General features: G+C 39.5%; 1 protein-coding gene across 1 annotated transcript; it reads left to right on the forward strand.

Moving 5' to 3' along the window:
- The first annotated feature begins 1,124 nt into the window (after positions 1 to 1,124).
- On the forward strand, positions 1,125 to 15,879 carry LOC139952342 (lysosomal-associated transmembrane protein 4A-like). Its single transcript, XM_071951453.1, has 7 exons — positions 1,125 to 1,394; positions 8,267 to 8,378; positions 9,247 to 9,323; positions 10,968 to 11,084; positions 11,773 to 11,901; positions 13,414 to 13,512; positions 15,232 to 15,879. The coding sequence occupies exons 1-7, from the start codon at positions 1,308 to 1,310 to the stop codon at positions 15,307 to 15,309; spliced, it is 699 nt and encodes a 232-aa protein (XP_071807554.1). The 5' UTR covers positions 1,125 to 1,307; the 3' UTR covers positions 15,310 to 15,879.
- The last annotated feature ends 3,114 nt before the right edge of the window (positions 15,880 to 18,993 follow it).

An 18,993-nucleotide genomic window follows, 5' to 3' on the forward strand; every position in this document is an offset into this window, starting at 1 on the left:
GTTACAAAAAAGGGCAAGGCCATTGTCATTTTTGCAAAGGGCACTTCCATTGGAGCAAGTCAATGGGGAAATTGTGAAGGGGCACCAAGGCCAAGAACAGGGGCAGTGGAGGCCATGACCTCCGTAGCCTGCGTGTAATTCAAGGGTTGCTAGGTTTCTTTTGTTTTTAAATTAAAGCAAAGGTACATGGTACATGGACATAATGAAATCTTGCCCAAAAGCAAGTAACATTTGCTGTGAAGCAATTTCTATCGTTTTTGTACTTCATTTAAAAAAACCTAAACGGGTCGGTTTGCTGATGAGATATTGGGAATGGTGGATTGGAATGAGTGGGCTCTTCACTAGAAGTATTAGGAGGGGCGTTTCTTTCATTATTGGTCAATATTATGCGAAACTATTTTCTTTAGAAACAAATATACTAAGTCAGAGTCTTCTTCAACTAAAAGGACCCTACATGTCATTTAATAATTATCACAATATTACCAAATGTAGACTCATTGAGTTAATGTTGTTTACACTCAACCAGTTGGGTGAAGTTACTCAACAAAATTTTCGAAACAAGTGCCTCAAAATGGCAACCCGCCCCAGCCTGATCTCCCCCCCCCCCAATAATTAATAATTGCAAAGACTTGCTGATTTTCTGTTCTCCAAAGACACATTTCCTAGTTCAATTATCCTCTCCAAAAGGTTGTGCAAGAAAGTGGGTCTATGGATGAGTGAATAAGAGCTACGATCGTCACAGCTGGCGTACAAATAATAAAACAATTGTATCGGGGGCAGAAATTTCGCCATCGAAGCGATGTCGATGCTCAGCTCTGGGAAAACCCGGAGAGCTACCCAATTGAAACAAATGGCGCCCAGATGGGAAATGCCAGCTCGGGCAACTTGACTATTCGTTAAGTTTTCAACATTGGCATGAAGGAAGATCTTCAAATCACTGCAGCTCCCCAACAAACTTCTTTTTTAATATTAATTTCATTTTTATAATTGTGTGGTATATCATAGAGGAATCATTTTGTATTACCAATTGGGATTCGTAAATGGGCACCATTGAAGAATCACGTCATCAACCTTTCTAAAAACAATCATCACCACACACGCGCACGCGCAAACGATAAATAATAACAACCGCACAGTACATTCATCGAGCTCGGCTGAGAGAGAAAGGGTTATGTGGGTTTTCTGTGGGGTTAAATCGGTCTAAATTTGACCGATTGCTCCGTTTGTTTTACCGCTGTATAACCACGAAAACTGTGCTTACATATTATAGATTTGTTATATACAGTTAAATTTACAAGAACCTCAAAATGGGAAGGCAACGAGGAGTGCATCCAACATGTTGTTTTTGTCTTCACGTACGAACTGGCTCGGTTTTGATCGGGTTATGGCACATGGTAAGTACAAAGTGTAGATCATTTTGAATAGAATTTAGAACGTAGATGCGCAGTAGTATGTTACTACAAAAAGTAGACAAGATAACACAACAGTAGAGATAGTGTTCTAATCATGGAGTAGGTTCGGGTTCGCTACACTCTACACAGAGTGTACTCATGAGCTGATAGATTCATATTCATGAAATTCACTTCATGCCATCATCATGGGAAATACTTTATATATATAGGCTACTTCTACTTCTACTTCTACTTCTACTTCTACTGCGATACTTGGCATAGTCCTTCAGTCAGGATATAAACGCCAAGGATAGCTGCTTATGTGCGGTGCCAAGTGTTGCAGGTGCATTTTATTGTACAAGGTGCGAGTAAAAAGTTGGGAGGTAGCTAAATGGTTGCTCCAACCGCCCCCCTTAAAGACCCCGATGGATGGGAGCTCGAGGATCTGGCTGGGGAGGGCATTCCACCACAAAACTGTTAGTGAAAAAAACAAATATTTGTAGAGCTGGAGACGTGCTGGGATGGTTTGGTATTTACATTTGTGGTAGGATCGACTGCGATCGAGTACTGCTTGGGATCATGGGTAATGAGGTATTGAGTTGGATTGATGGCTACTAGCTGACAGCGGATCTTATACATCAAGGAGATACTAGCAGCGTGTCTGCATTTTTCAAGAGAGTCCCATTGAAGATCATCTATCATTTTGGAGACGCTGCCCCTGCCGTGATAGTTGTTGAAGATGAATCTGGCAGCTTGGCGCTGGTTTTTTGCTATTTTGGTGATGTTTTTCTTGGTGTGCGGGTTTCAAACTGTACTACAGTATTCGAGATGTGGACGGACAAGAGAAAGATATGCTTGTTGCCGTAGCTTCCAAGAGCAGCCTCTGAGGTTACGTCTGATGAGTCCAAGCATCCTGTTTGCTTTTGCAGTTATGATGTCTATATGGGATTGCCATGACAAGTTACTTGTAAAAGTTAGGCCAAGATAGGGATGTTCAGAAACTGTAGTAAGAGCACTACCACCGAGATTGTACTCAGTGTTTATGGTTTTACGTAGCAAGGTGAAGCGCATGGTGTGGCATTTGTCTTTGTTAAACTTCATGTTCCATGTTTCAGCCCATTGCTGTAAGGTGTCAAGATCGTTTTGAAGAGCTACAGAGTCATTGATGGATGCTATTGACCGGTAGACGAGACAATCGTCAGCGAAAAGGCGGAGAGTTGATGTTATGTCTGATGGTAGATCATTTATAAATGAGAGGAACAACAAAGGGCCAAGTACAGTCCCCTGTGGGACCCCGGATGTGACTTGGGACCAATCTGATGCTGTACCATCCACTACAACACGCTGGGAGCGTCTAGTGAGAAAGTTCTCCATCCAAAGCAATAGTGAGTTTTGTATCCTGTAGTGATGGAGTTTACGTAGCAACCGTTGGTGTGGTACACGATTAAAGGCTTTGGAGAAGTCCAATACTACCGCATCTACCTGCTCTCTGTTGTCCAACGACTTGACTAGATCATGTGATGTTATGATCAACTGGGTCTCACAGGATCTGCCCGGTCTGAAACCATGTTGGACATCGGCAAGGATGTTGTTTGAGTCATACATGTAGTGATCCATGACATGACTAAAGATAATGTGTTCGATGGTTTTACTACAAATGGAGGTAATTGAAACTGGGCGGTAATTCGCTGGTGCAGTTCTGTCCCCCTTCTTGTAAATCGGTGTGATATTGGCGACCCTCCAGTCGGATGGTACATCCCCTGTATTCAGCGACTGTTGGAATATGTGAGATAAGATGGGCGATATCTCAACTAGGCCTGGGCGAATTATTCGAATATCCGGTTAATGGCGAATAGGTTTTCCTATCCGTAACCGCGAATGCCTTTTTTTTCTTAACCGGATATCCGCATAGGGCGCGAATACCTATTTACAAACCGGATGTTTCTGTAATTACAACCGAGTAACCGGATATTCTTTAATATCCGAATATCCGCGGACGTCGGGCGACAACGGATATAAATGTTTTCTCTGAATCCTTATGAAACTTCTATTAAAACAGCATAAAACAGCATATATTAAGTATTTAACTATGCTCACCTCCGTGAAGATTTAAAACAATGACATTTCTGACGTAATTTGTTCAAAGATTACAAAAGTTTTCCTTCACGTATAGTCAATCACGATCAAAAGAAAAAGCAAATCGCCATCTTTAAATTAGATCCGGTCTTTTTTATGAATGAACCGAGTGACACTGTCTAAAACTTATATCAATCCGCCCATATGATCTCATTCACAAACGAACAGCGCCCTCTAGCGGCAAAAAAAAAATATATATTTTTTTTTTTTTTTTTTTTTTTTTTTTATTAAATAGCGCCCTCTAGTGGCGAAAAAATTATTCGAATATCCGGTTAATTTCGGATAGTTGGCCAGCGGTATCCGAATAACAAAATTTCACTATTCGCCCAGCACTAATCTCAACTGCGAGGTCCTTTAGAATGTGGGCAGAAATCTGGTTCGGGCCTGTTGCCTTTTGGGTTTTCAGTGACTTCAATAACTTTGAAACACCCTCAGTTGTCACATTGATGTGATTCGCAGCAGGGTATTTAGGGGGACCCAGATCAGGTATAGTCTTAGTGTCTTCAGTGGTAAAAACCGAGCTGAACTGGCTGTTAAACGAGGCAGCTTTTCCACGGCTGTCAAGCACAACTTTGGAGCCATCTTTTAGTGATGAGATATTGGTGGAGTCCTGTTTCTTGGACTTGATGAACTTCCAGAAAGCTTTATTTGATTTATCTTTTTCATCAAACATGTTATTTTGAAAGGCCCAGAAATTTTGGCACTGTTTCTTCTGAGTTGCCTTCTGGTGCACTTTGAAGCTATCCCAGTCCTTAGGATTGTTGGAGAGTCGCGCTTTTTTATACAAGCATTGTTTCTTTTTGGACATACGCCTCACTTCTCTCGTAATCCAGGGATTTTTATGACTGGCACAAGATGTTCTGGAGGGGATGTGCTTTTCCATGAGTTCACTGATCTTTTCTTTGAACATGTTCCAGTTGGTTTGCACATTGCGGGAATCTGGGTCACTATTAAGAAAGCTGTCCTGGAAGTTTGTCATGTCAGCTCTTAAATTCTCCATGTTTGCTTTCCCATACAAGTAAACCTTTCTTGGAACTTTTTTGTTGAGTTTGGGTTTAAGACTAAGGGTGAAGAGAACCACTTCATGATCGCTGATACCTGGAACCACTTTACATTTTTCAATGTAATTAGGGTGGGTTGAGAGGACGAGGTCCAAAATGTTCTGAGCAGCTTCAGAAATCCTTGTGGGCTCTTTGACTAGTTGGTCCAGGAAAAAATCATTGCATACATCCAGTAACAGAGAACATTAATTTGCCGACTCCACAGCATAAGGTCTAACAGATCGAGTGGTCCAGTCAATGTCTGCAAGGTTAAAGTCACCCCCAACAATCAAGATCGCATTTTTAAACTTTGACTGGATGCTGGCTAGCGAATCCGACAGATGCTGGATGTTTGCAGGTGGTGAGTTGGGAGGTCTGTAAAAAGAACCTATGGTGAGAGGTTTATACCCTTGAATGTGTAGCTCTACCCAAATTAATTCAGCCTCCGTTGTAATGATGTTACATTCACTGGCATTTAGATCATCTTTCACCATAATGAACACACCTCCTTTCTTCCCCTGGATTCTATCTCGTCGGTAAGTGACAAATCCTTACGGGGTAATTTCTGATGTAAAAATGGCGTTTTTGAGATGGGACTCAGTACCCACTATGACATCAGCTTTGTGGTGGTCTATCAGAGACTCTAACTGAGGGAGCTTGTTGCAGAGGCCATCACAATTGATGACCAGAGTTTTGATTTTGCGGTGTTGACTGGAGTTTTTTACTGGTTTGGCGCGATGAGCAGGGTTAGGTGAGGATGTTGCAATCGGAGAGCCAAGTTCATCTGATGGGATGTCATCTGAAGTGCAATCAAGGCTGCTGAATGAGTTACTTAAGGTTATACCAGGTAGGGAGTGGAATATCAATGGACTCGTGTTAGGTAAACCACACTGGCAACAAATCCATGTCAAGCTGGAGTTTGCATGGGCTTCATATATTGCAGTATGCATGTCCATGCAATCGATATGGTACCATCCGCTGCACTGATCACATTGCAGGCAATTCTGACCCCATCTAGCCGCTTTATGACAAATAAGGCACGGGAACTTGATTGAGCGTGGTCCTGGGTTCAGCTCTGTGTCTCCTGCAAGAAGTATGAGGGCCAAGAGGATGTAAGAGTTTCTTACGATTTTAAACTTCAGTTTGATTTGGTGGTGCTTGCGAATTAGGCTGAAGGCATTCCATGATTTGGCGTGGAATGTTTCCAAGTTGGTTGCAGACAAGGTGAGTGATGGGTCCTCAAAACCCAGGCCAACTGATTTAATCCAATACATGAATGCATCTGAAAGACGTAGGGCATTACCACTTTGCATGTAGCGGTGGCAGGTTGGAAAAGGCATGAAGGGTCTGCTTGATGATGTGGCGACACCTCCACGTTTGTTGGTCGATAATGGTATACGTACATTAAACTGAACAATATCAAGTTTAACAGAAGGGGTACATGTAAGTGGAATAGTTGCATCTTGAAGCGTGCATGCAAGCAATGTCAATCGGGGACACATGTAATTAGGTGGGCCTGTGTGCACCGCACAGAATCACTGGTAACAATGGTAATAAAATTGAAATGTTCATGTAGTACAGTCAAACAATAAATTGATGGAACATCATGGATTGTACATGCAATCATAGCACTAGGGCATGGATGGATCTCACCATTGTAGTACTGATACACTGCTTGCAATGGAGATCGATCAACCGTGTCGTCTGGGAGTACTGTGTAGACTCATGGAGTAGTCAGGTGGTCATTTGTATGGAGATGCATCTATGGACACTGGCCTGCACTGCTCCTGAACATGAACTGTCTTCAAGGTCTTCAAAATGTGGCGAAATGCACCAAAAACTTAGGAATTCCTCAGCAGGGGTGGTGTAAGGAGCATAACATAACAGATTTGGTAAAAGGAAAGACAAAAATCTGCCAAAAAAGGGGTGAAAATAGGAAATTTTGTGGAGCTTGAAACGCAAGGCAACTCTCTGGCACCGCACATTTTCAGCAACATACATAAATCTGAAAAGAGTGAAAAATGTCTGTATGCACTGTATCCTGCCCCCCCCCCCCACCCATGCATTGCAATGACATTGACAATGATGGCCACAACTTTTTGGATTTTTTTTTATATATGTATCATTTTGGAAAAGTTTCTGTACTGTATGGCGCCACCAGTTTTTCATTCGATATAAAATAATCAAATGTAGTATCTAATTTACCTCAATGAGATATCCCTTTTTGTCAAAATTAGTGAAAAAGAGGTGGTGCCATACGGAAAAATATCCGTTTTTTGTATGTTTATGTAGATGAATATGATTAAATCAAAAACAACATTTCCGTACACTGCCACTTACTAAAAAAGAATTCACAAGTTTTTTACCAAAGGAATATCTCATTTGACATTTGTTTTAGAGTTAGCCTAATTAGATACCAATTTATTTCTTAACAAAAGAAAAAGTGATGGCAGCATTGAAATTAAATAATAAATATTGATCCTACCATGGAGCTAGCAAGCCGTCAACTTGCCAACAACTCACTTGTGCCGTCAACCATGTCAACTCCCTTCGACTCAACCACGACACCGCAGATGGCAGGTATAGATTAGTCTTGACCCAAGACGTCAGCGATCAATCTACACAAGTAGTAAAACCTACCTAAGTTTAACCTAAAACTTAAGAAAATTATCTTTTTGCTAATGTAATACATAACAGTTCTACGCCTCTTGTGTGAATTTAAAAAAAAACATGTATTGGAGGAGTTGGCGGCGAGTTGACGGCACCAAGCGAGTTGATGGCAAGTAGTAGGACCCTGTAATATAGGTCACTGGGTCACTGCTGTCGTCATCATACACATAGTTGTGTCAGGTCACTTCGAACCATTATGATTACGTTACTCTTGACACTTCAAACATTTTGCAAGTTCTTCAAGTTCAAAGTTACTTTGGACTTCGTACCTCGTTCTTAAAGGGAAGGTACACGTTTGGTAATTACTCAAAACAAATATTAACTTAAGAACTGACTTGGTACCTAGCATTGGAGAGCTGATGACTCCCTCTGAAGTAACGTAGTTTTTGAGAAAGAGGTGATTTCTCACTAAAATAATAAAAGACTTCTAGCTAGAAGTCTTTTATTCCTACATGTATCTGAAAGCACACAAATTCGTCCAACGAGGGTGTTTTTTTTTTCATCATTTTCTCCCAACTCTGATGACCAATTGAGTTCAAATTTTCACATGTTTGTTATTTTATGCATATGTTCAGATACATTAAGTGAGAACACTGGTCTTTGACAATTACCAACAGTGTACCTTCCCTTTAATTCAGGATTACTTCATAGAACAAATTCCAGGCAAGCTAAACACAGCTTCTGAAGTAAACACTTGTTAAAATGGTACCTTTAAAAAGGGAAAATTAAAGGCAACATCTCAGCGAAACGATTGTGCAATAATGCCCAAAGGAACTAAAGTTGCAAGCAGTGTTGTCAAGACCACCCTAGTTGTGATTTTATTTTTATTTTATTTTTTCATGATTTTGACACATTGTACTGCTGTTTAAAAATTCTCGTGCCTCTTTGTAAAAAGTCAGTCAACTAGAGTCACTACAGTCAACCCTTGTCTCTTTATGTTGTTTTGGCACATTACAAATGCCATGTTATATTTACCTATCGTTGATTTTCATTTAAACAAAAATATGTACTTTCTCTTTAAATTAACAGGTGGGGCAAGTATGTGCTATGCTGCTGATTGCATCTATGATCATCAAGGGAACTGTCAAGACTGAGGACAGCACGTCCACCAGCTTGTCAATTGAGGACCAGCATGATGCATGTGGGTAGAAATGTAAAAACCATTTAAAACGGGCTATGTCTGAGGGACATATTCTCGGTGTAGGAGGGCACGGTTCCAGGCTGTGGGCGCCGGTGGAAATCAGCCACTGAAGACTTTCCAAAATTACAATATTTCGCCGTGGACTTTCTGCCTCACGGAAACTTTTAATACGGTGGAGTCTGCCCTATAACCTTCGAGGGCTGAACCCACTTGCCGGGTGGTTACAGTCGACCCACTCTCACTCACTCGATCTATCTCTCCTGTTACATGCGACCCTGCTCGGTCGGAGTCATCGTCGATACTACTCTACATTCATTAGGTCTGGGAGAGCAAATCTTTTTTGATGACAGTTTTTGGACTTTTGCCCTTCCCTGGACGGCCTGTGCTTGTTTTATTGTTTTGCTTTTTTTTGTCCGAAGAATTTAAATAAAATAAATAAATAAAATAAAATATCCCTACCCAGGAAACCTAACAACGATTGCCACACCTACATTCCACATACCATGTTCATAATGTGCCCATTCACAATACCCAAACCAAATATCATGACCACATGAGGAATTCTCTGAACCTCGACCACAGAACAATAAATAAACTTTTACTATTCGTGACACAACACAACTTAAAACAGACCATGGGCTGCTTGACCAACTATGCGGGAACTGAAAAGACTAAAGAATTCCACGCGACCAAAAACTTAAAACAATTTACAAAGTTCCACAAAATGGAAACACTTTGACACCCTCCGTCTCTCGGATGTAGGATTCGTACATTGGCCTTGTCTGTCCTAGACAGGGTATCTCACTCCAATATTATGGTCCTTCCTTGCTGTTTTAACCCTCTATTTATTGTTATTTTTGTTCAACAGCTGATTACTGTGTTGGACTGGTCATCATCTGTTGCTACTTTTTGATCACAAGCATGATGATTAAGGGAGTTGCACAGGTAAGTTCATAACAGGAGCTTTCAATAGGTCTTAATGCATGTGATGTCATTTGAGTTACGACACACTCGCGCTATAGGTCAAAAGAAGGTTTGCTCATTGGCCCATCATGTGCACCACACGCTTCAAATGCTTCATAATCATTTTACCTGACCTCTAACTAAGACTGTTCAAAGTTTGGTTATTATTTGGTCTGTCTATTCTATTCTAAAAAGGAATTTTCCTCTGGTATCTTAGAGTTTCTTTTGACTGCTGTCATAGAGATTGCCGACAGGGAGTACAGTGTGTCTCTCTGACTGTGTCTGTTATAAGTGTTCAAGTTGGTCAGGGTTATTAACTTTTTTTATTTTTTTACCCACACACCGATGTGCGTTAGCACTGTATACTCAGTACTTTTCCCGAGTCCTGTGAAAAAATATCACAGACATGTTACTCGGATTGGAACCCACGACCCTTGCAATTCTAGAGCAGTGTCTTACCAACTAGACTACCGAGGTTGCCCAGTAGCTAGGGGGAGTTCGAATCCTATGTTTTGGCAGCGGATACCGCAATGATATAAGAGATGTTGAATTTGCATCGGGGATAAAGAATATTAATTTTGTTTTTTACCCATACACCAATGTGTGTTAGCACTGTATACTCAGTACTTTCCCGAGTCCTGTGAAAAAATATCACAGGCATGTTACTCGGGTGGGATTCGAAAACCCAGGACCCTTGCAATTCTAGAGCAGTGTCTTACCAACTAGACTACCGAGGTTGCCTAGTAGCTAGGGGCAGTTCGAATCCTATGTTTTGGCAGCGGATACCGTAACGATATCAGAGATGTTGAATTTGCATCGGGGATAAAGAATATTAATTTTGTTTTTTACCCATACACCGATGTGTGTTAGCACTGTATACTCAGTACTTTCCCGAGTCCTGTGAAAAAATATCACAGGCATGTTACTCAGGTGGGATTCGAAAACCCAGGACCCTTGCAATTCTAGAGCAGTGTCTTACCAACTAGACTACCGAGGTTGCCCAGTAGCTAGGGGCAGTTCGAATCCTATGTTTTGGCAGCGGATACCGCAACGATATAAGAGCTGTTGAATTTGCATCGGGGATAAAGAATATTAATTTTGTTTTTTACCCATACACCGATGTGTGTTAGCACTGTATACTCAGTACTTTCCCGAGTCCTGTGAAAAAATATCACAGGCATGTTACTCGGGTGGGATTCGAAAACCCAGGACCCTTGCAATTCTAGAGCAGTGTCTTACCAACTAGACTACCGAGGTTGCCCAGTAGCTAGGGGCAGTTCGAATCCTATGTTTTGGCAGCGGATACCGCAACGATATAAGAGATGTTGAATTTGCATCAGGGATAAAGAATATTAATTTTGTTTTTTACCCATACACCGATGTGTGTTAGCACTGTATACTCAGTACTTTCCCGAGTCCTGTGAAAAAATATCACAGGCATGTTACTCGGGTGGGATTCAAAAACCCGCGACCTTTGCAATTCTAGAGCAGTGTCTTACCAACTAGATTACTGAGGTTGCCCAGTAGCTAGGGGCAGGGTTGTTAAAACTTATTTACTAATACAGGCCTCGAAATAGCCAACAGCTCACACTCACCCCTGTTTTATGTTTTTTCTTCCCCCAACAGCACCAGTCAAGTTACCTGCTGCCGTTCTTCTGCCTGCAGCTGTTTGATTTCTTCATCACATGCCTGACAGCTATCGGCCTGATGTCATACTACCCAGAGTTTGACTACGAAGACAGTGTAAGTCATTTAAAACCCTGGCCATCTGTGAAGTCCTCAAACAGTTTATAAAGCTGTTTAAGCAGAAAATACTGCTCAGCAAATTTCTAAGCAAATAGGGCACTGGTTGCAAACTTTTTGGATTTTGGGCTGGTAAGTTGTAACCAGTTTCTGTTGAGCAATATTTGCATTTGCTTAGCACGTTTTTATGCTCGCAGGCTTTATGAAATTGGGCTTTGATCCTTTGTAGTTAAGCCTGTGACAGTTACACAGAAAATCGGCCGATCATCCGGTTAAACGTTTACATTTTTACTGTTTGTAAAAAACGTAATTTTTTTTTTAAAGATGTTGTGGCGCTATGCTTCCCAAATTGCAATCCCAGAGTACACAATGCATGATCCTGTACCACGCAAACAGGCATATTATTTTAAATTTACAGGCGTGTTGTCTTAATTACTTAACGTGCGATAACAAATGCAAGTTACATTGATCACTAGAGGGTCGTTAAACAAAATTCTTGAACGGACGGTTACATGTGTAGCCGACTGTTTCAGAACTGGACGATTACATGGGTAACCAATCGTTTCAGAAATGGTTACACGTTAACAAATATAACAGTAAATGCAAGAATCCCCCCTCTTTGGTGTTCGTTCCCAAAATTGTAAAAATTAATGGGGTTCTACATTTCTTTCTTTCATTGTGTTCTTAGGGCAAGTTCCCGTACAACCAGGAGTTCATGCACTGGAAGGAGAAGCTGCCCATCAACAAGATGGATCTGGACAACCAGTGGTTTGTCATCGTTGCCCTGGTCATCTTCATGATGATCATGGTAGTCAAGGTAAACGGCTCTCCATACCCACTCACAGTGGGCTTCAGTTTAGGTTTAGCAGACACGGGGTTACCGAGCTAAGCCCAGCATATCCAGTTCACGTTCCTGCCTTCAAGCACTAATTTAAGCGATGGATCGTTCAGTGTGTCGGGCCAGACCATAAGATCCTCACCAACAGTTGATGATTTCAAATGCAACCTCAAAACCTTTTTATTCTAGTGTGTCATATTAATTGCTTTTGTTGTTTGTTTTCTTTGTGTGTGAAGCGCAATGATAATTTTTTTGCTATTGAAGAGCTGGAATTATTATTTCTATTATTATAATTTTGAGCCAAGCCCAACTATCACTTTATCTCTAGGTAGCATCTAGCAACAGAATCCAGAATTCTCCTGAAGATTTCTCAGAGCATAGTGATCGAAGCGTTGAGTTGTCAACCACTGGTTCTTTTAAGAACCAACATTATTAGAACCAACACTATTCATAAGAGGTTTAAGCGTGGTGCTAACTGCAAACTTGACCTAGTTATACTCCCTCCTTGCAAAGTTTTAAATCCTACGTAAACAGCTCTGATTTGTATGTTTTTCTCCGTACACACATCATCAAGCGAAGCCAAAGCTAATCGTGTTCCAGTTCTTGATTTTGTTTTTAAGATAAGGGGTTTACCCAAGCGTTTCTTGGATGTTTGGATGCCATAAGTTTGTGCCACATCACCTTGTAAACCATACAACTGTACAAGGTGCTACATTTATAAATGTACAAGCGTAATGAGGTTTTAATAATTCTAAACGTAGCCCTGCATACCTTTGTTGGGGTATGAAAAGGGCTATAAGATTAAGAACTATGCACCAATATTTTTAAAAACAAATTTATGTATTTCTGCTACTGTTTGTTATTGTTAAAGGAACGTTCCAGAATTGGTAAGAAACAAAAATCGTGAAGATCACAGATTTACATACATTAAACTTACACGGTCAAATGATGATGATAGTTGAAAACATCCCGTGAAATATTTTTGTCTGAAATGTCATATTTGATGAGAAATAAATAATCTAACTTCGTGTTTGGAGTTTATCGCTCAGTGAGCGTTTTATTCGTTTTTATTTTGGCACCGATGCAATGCAAAATTTGTAATCAGTTTTTCACCATCTCTCATGACCCAGATGGCTGATCGATCTCAAACTTCTACAGGTTTGTCAGTTTATGTATATGGTGGATTACATGTGCTTACACTGCCAGCAACTGTTTTGTTAGCAAAAAAATTCTGCAATGTTATTTTAAGTAACTTGTTTTTTTTTCATTGCAAGCATTTTTTAGTTCGTTCTGTATTTTCTGTAATTTTTTAATTCAAAAGTCCTGGTTTCACATTCCAAAAGCGCTTTGAGACTTCATCGTAATTTTGCGCCATATAAAAACTGTTCATTATTATTATTGTTAATTTGTCATTGCAAGCATGGGGATTTGGGTTCTCAGTGTACTCTTTTAGTCTTTAATTACAATTAACTTGTTTTTTTTCTTTGTCAGGCCTACTGCATTGCCTGTGTGTGGTCATGCTACAAGTACATCGCAGCCCGTGAGATGGGAGACAATGCCCAATCTGGCAATTATGCCATGGATGCTGAGGTAAGCAAAGTCTTAATCATGTTGCCACCCACCTGGTCAGGTTCCTTGTATAATAATAGTGGCTTTGATAAAGTGCTCATATCCATCACTCAGTGATGCTCAAGACGCTTTAAAGGCAGTGGACACTATTGGTATTTATTCAAAATAATCATCATCATAAAACCTTTCTTGATTACGAGCAATGTGGAGAGGTTGATGGTATAAAACATTGTGAGAAACAGCTCCCTCTGAAGTGACGTAGTTTTCGAGAAAGAAGTAATTTTTCACGAATTTGATTTCGAGACCTCAAGTTTAGAATTTGAGGTCTCGAAATCAAGCATCAGAAAGCACACAACTTCGTGTGACAAGGGTGTTTTTTCTTTCATTATTATCTCGCAAATTCGACAACCAATTGAGCTCAAATTTTCACAGGTTTGTTATTTTATGCATATTAAAGATACACCAAGTAAGAAGACTGGTCTTTGACAATTACCAATGGTGTCCACTGTTAAGTAGTAATAACCTGCAAGGTATTGTGTCATCATTTGAACAAATACTTGTTTTTTGTTTTAAAATGTTACTGAGTGTGGCTTTAGTATTCAATTTAAAAAAAAAAATACCACCGGACTTATCCAGTGATGACTTAAAAGACCCAAGACCAAAAATCACTGGCCTCAGGACTGTGGTCCAGTCTAAAAGTTGAGCCCTGAAGTAGATCAAAGAGCATGACTGATTTTATTACGAGAAAACTACAGCAATTTCTGTTTACTGGGTAGACTGAAAAAAAGTCTGGGTGTGGTTGGACGAAAGCATGAATTTTCTCATTCTTGGATAACTTTCTTAGGTCCATGTCGCACAAGGCAATTTACAGGCAACCAACCAGTTCCAGGCGATCTCCAAGAAGAGAATCCATTCACATTTTAGTGTTCACATATTCTTGTGGATCAGATAAACAATGTCTTTAGAAAAAATTACTAGTGGGCTGACAAAGTGTTGCTGTAGCACTGACTGCAGTAGGTTGCCTCCAAGTTGCCTGTAGAAGTTGCCTCGTGTGTCAAGGCTCTCATTGTCACCGTGGTCAAGTGGTTAGACTGAAGGGCTTGCAATCACAAGGTTGTGGGTTCGAATCTCCCAGCTAACCGCTGATTTCACAATGACTAGAATAAATATTGTCTTCTAGTTACTGAAATCTCAATTTCTTGATTTGTGCAATTCATAATCATAGACGTTAAAGCCAGTGGACACTATTGGTAAATGTCAAAGACCAGTCTTCTCACTTGCTGTATCTCAACATATGCATAAAATAACAAACCTGTGAAAATTTGAGCTTGACTGGTCGTCGGAGTTGCGAGATAACTATGAGAGAAAAAAACAACCTTGTCACACAAAGTTGTGTGCTTTCAGATGCTTGATTTCGAGACCTCAAATTCTAAACTTGAGTTCTCAAAATCAAGTATGGGGAAAATTACTTCCTTCTCGAAAACTACTCCACTTCAGAGGGAGCCCTTTCTCACAATGTTTTATACTACCAACCTCTCCCCATTACTCGTTACCAAGTAAGGTTTTATGCTAATAATTATTTTGAGTAATTACCAATAGTGTCCACTGCCTTTAAATGAGAGAGATTGCCTGTTGCCAGCTTGGCGTTTATATCCCGTTGGGGGAGTTTGCCGAGTTACCTTGACGGGGAGATCATCTTAACAAACAAACAAACTCTCATTCTTTGTCTTCTGTTTCAAGGCTCTGCTCCCCAAGCTGCCTACCTACAGTGACGCTATCCAGTCTCCTGATAGCAAGCCACCACCATATGAGCAATAGATCAGCGTGGCCCTCGGAAGTTAAAACTGTTCCACACCCTCTTCTCATTGTCTATTTTAGTTTCATCCCAGCATATTTGATGAGATTTTTTAAAGATTCAAAAACAGTTTTGTGTGGAACAGCCCCTTTGGGGGATCATAACGAGCAAAACATTTTATTAATAACTCTAATACTCACAACTAAAAGCGCTTATTAATAGAAGAGCAAGATATAAACCATAGAAATAAATACTCAAGATATTTACAATAAATATAATTAAAATTTACGGTTTGAAAAGAATTTGAGGGAATAAAGGGAATAAAAGTTCATTTTAGCCGAGAAGTTAAATGCAACAACACGTTAATCTAATGTCAGCTTAAAATGAAACGTTCAACTCAAAATGAATTAAAAGTTACCCAGCCGGCCTTGTGGTTTATTACTTGATAAAGTAAAGTGTGTAGTGGTATCCTACTTGTGTCACTCTATAGTAATCGCACATGATGATCATGAGTGTGTTTTTATATCTTTGAGAATCAAGTATCGGTGAAAGTTCTAAATTTCTTCTTTAAAAAGAAAAAGCTGAGGAAACAATATTGAACAGACTGGAAAACATATCCTTTACTGCATGATACTTAATTCTCATCTTTAACTGACCAAAACTTGTGTTTGTGTTTGTTGTTATGAGTGTAATTTTCAGCAGGTAGAGTATTGACTGGTGGTGGGTTTATTTTAAAATGCTAATTTTTTGATGAGGACATAAAAACAGCAGAAAGAGACAAAGAAAGCAAGGGGCTTGATTCAAAAGTGCAACGAAAAAGAAGGAACAACTCTGCTAGTTGGTATTTTGTTGAAATTGCACGGTTTTCCTTAAACCCCGTCAACTAACACGATCGGCCATTTATGGGAGTAAATTTTTGACTCCATAAATGGCCGACCGTGAATAGTTCGCACAGTAAAAGGAAAACCACCCAATTTTGAGGCAAACTTGTGTGGATCATCATTGTACTCTACTTTTAAAACATCTTTCCAACCATATGCATTTTATAAAAAACGGTTACAGACGCTTTTTATAGACCAACTCGTCCGATCCAAGGCAACATGTTCCTTTAATGAAATTGGAGCCTGGTAACCATTATAGAACATGTATTATGTGAAGTTTCGCACCTGCATGGTTTGTAATGCAACACAAAGTGCAACTGAAAAAGAAGGGAACAAGTCTCCTAGTTAGTACAAGTCGGGCCTGTGTTTTGGAAAGGGTTATTTTAGTTACCAACTTTGTATGCTTGATGACAGATTCATGAAATTGGGACCTGGTAACAAGTACTGTACATGTACATGTATTTTGCACTTGCATGCTTTGTATTACAACACAACAAAAACTTGCTAAGTAGAGTAAGTAAGCTGTAAGCAGATTAATGCTTGTAGATAAATACTGGCGCATTCAAATAGATTATGAAGCGATATGGCATTACTGCTATTGCTTTTATGCCTTTATTTTATTTTCAATAAGCTTTACAGTTTGCAATGTTTTGGAATTGCTTTCCCTATTATGGCATTATGCACATTTTCCATACACGTACAACTTTTTGTGTGTAGTCATGTAAGCAATGTATCCACAGACCATCACAGCTTGTACTCGGCACTGAGTAATCCATAGCAGCTAATTTTACTGTACAATTTGTTTCAAGTCATTTTCACAAAAACGTATTTTGATGGGATTAGGTTTGTAGATACATTAATTGGGTTTAATGTGATTCCTCACAAGGAGATTTTGTATAGTAGTCAGTGTGTTGTTAAAAGTTTTTGAAAGTGGTGGGTCGTAGTATAAACCATTTTAATCTTAATCTCTCAAACCGGTGTAACTCATCCATGTTTTTCATGTTTCCAATAGCTCGATGTACCAAAAGTGTGCTAGATTTACCATTTCAACCTTGGATAACAGAGTTTCAATCATTTGCACAAAAAGCAATACAAGAACAGCCTCATTCCCAGTGGGTTGCGATCTCGTCACACCATTTTGTTTTCTTTCCCAGAAAGCCTTGCTCAATCATCACTCTTGGAAGTGTGATCTGAGATATCAAACTATAAGACCTGTTGTTGATCCATTCTGTATTGGAGACATTTTGTGGTTTGCAGAACCAAAATTAATCAACATCCATCACAAAACATTGGAGTTTTCATCTCCATTTTATATTTTATTAACCTCTGTTTGAGCTTGTCACACGAGGCAACTTTTTCAGGCAACTTGGAGGCAACCAAATGCAGTGCATGCTACAGGACCACTTTGGTAGCACATGGTTCATTAGAACATTGTCTTATGATCCACTAGAATAACAGGTCAACATTCAAACGTGACTGCCTTTTCTCTTGGAGATGACCTGGAACTGGTTGCCAGTAAATTGCCTTATGTGACATGGTCTTTAGAACATGTTGGGAACAATGCAGCATATAAATCTATTCACATTGGTTCACTTAATTTACTCCCAAGATTTGATTTACATAACTCTATAGTCATTGTAACTGATGGTAATGTGTGAGTTTTGGCCTTGTTTTTAAAAACCAATAATTTGGTAGGATTAGAGTAAGCCTTAACAAAGATATGTATTAGCAGTTGGCACTGTACGAAAAAAAAATAAAAGTAATAAAATAAGTGTTTTTGTCCTACAGGTTCTTTATTTCATTGTTTCAGAAGTGTGTTAATTGTAATTTTTAAGATAATTGTGCAAAACATCATATTGGTAAACAAGCAAGTAAAATATTTATGTATGCGGAAATGTTTCTAGGAGACTAATTTCAACAGCACATTAAATTATTACCAATTATTTGCTCCAAAATGTGTTTGTTTTGAGCGACTGGGGGGACATGCGCAAATTAAATTGACTTAGTGCATGGAGTAATAACTGTGTATTTCCCTTTTCAATGCTCAGTTTAATTTCCACTTACAAATTTTTGATGAAATTGATGGCTGACCAGCCTCTTGTAAGTTGTAGTTGGTTTTTCAGTTTTTCATAATCGTTTACAAAAGGAATCCATGTAACAATCGTTTTATTATAGTTAGTAATTTATTATTTTGTTAAAGGTTGATATTGCAATCTGAATAATCAAAATACTGATCGTTTCCAATGCAGACTGCAGACTGCAGAATAGATGGGCGGTTGCATCGGTTTTCCTTCCAACATTCCACTATTGTTTTATAATTGTATAATATCACATTTACCAGATGAGTTAGTAGGCTACCACTAAGTTACTTCTGTTTCTAGAAGTACTCATCAAAGGCTTTCCCACCTGCCGCCTTGTAACATAGGCTTGGGAGTAAGTCGGATTCTAAAAGAGTTGTCAGTCAAATTAATGCTAAATAAACAGTTCTCATGGGCCGCATAGCTTTTTAAAATTTATTGAAAAACATTTATGTAACATCGATCTATAGCATCGATGGTGTCGTCCAGAGATAGGTTCGTTCCATGGAACGGTTCCGCTATCGTCCTCCACTACAAAAACGATAGCGGGCGAGGGAGGGGACAAACTTACCGGGCGATTCCCATTTTACCCAATCCTGCCTCTACATCGTCGACCTAGCAAGCAAGCTCACAAAAATCCGGTTGTAACACTTTTGTTACAGGGGAGAAACAAAGGTCTACATATATTTGGTTGTACTGTCCATCAAAACATATAACTATTAGATTATTCTGTAGTCTGTGTAAGATA

This window comes from Asterias amurensis, chromosome 20 (assembly GCF_032118995.1).
Source record: "Asterias amurensis chromosome 20, ASM3211899v1".
NCBI classification, from domain to species: domain Eukaryota; kingdom Metazoa; phylum Echinodermata; class Asteroidea; order Forcipulatida; family Asteriidae; genus Asterias; species Asterias amurensis.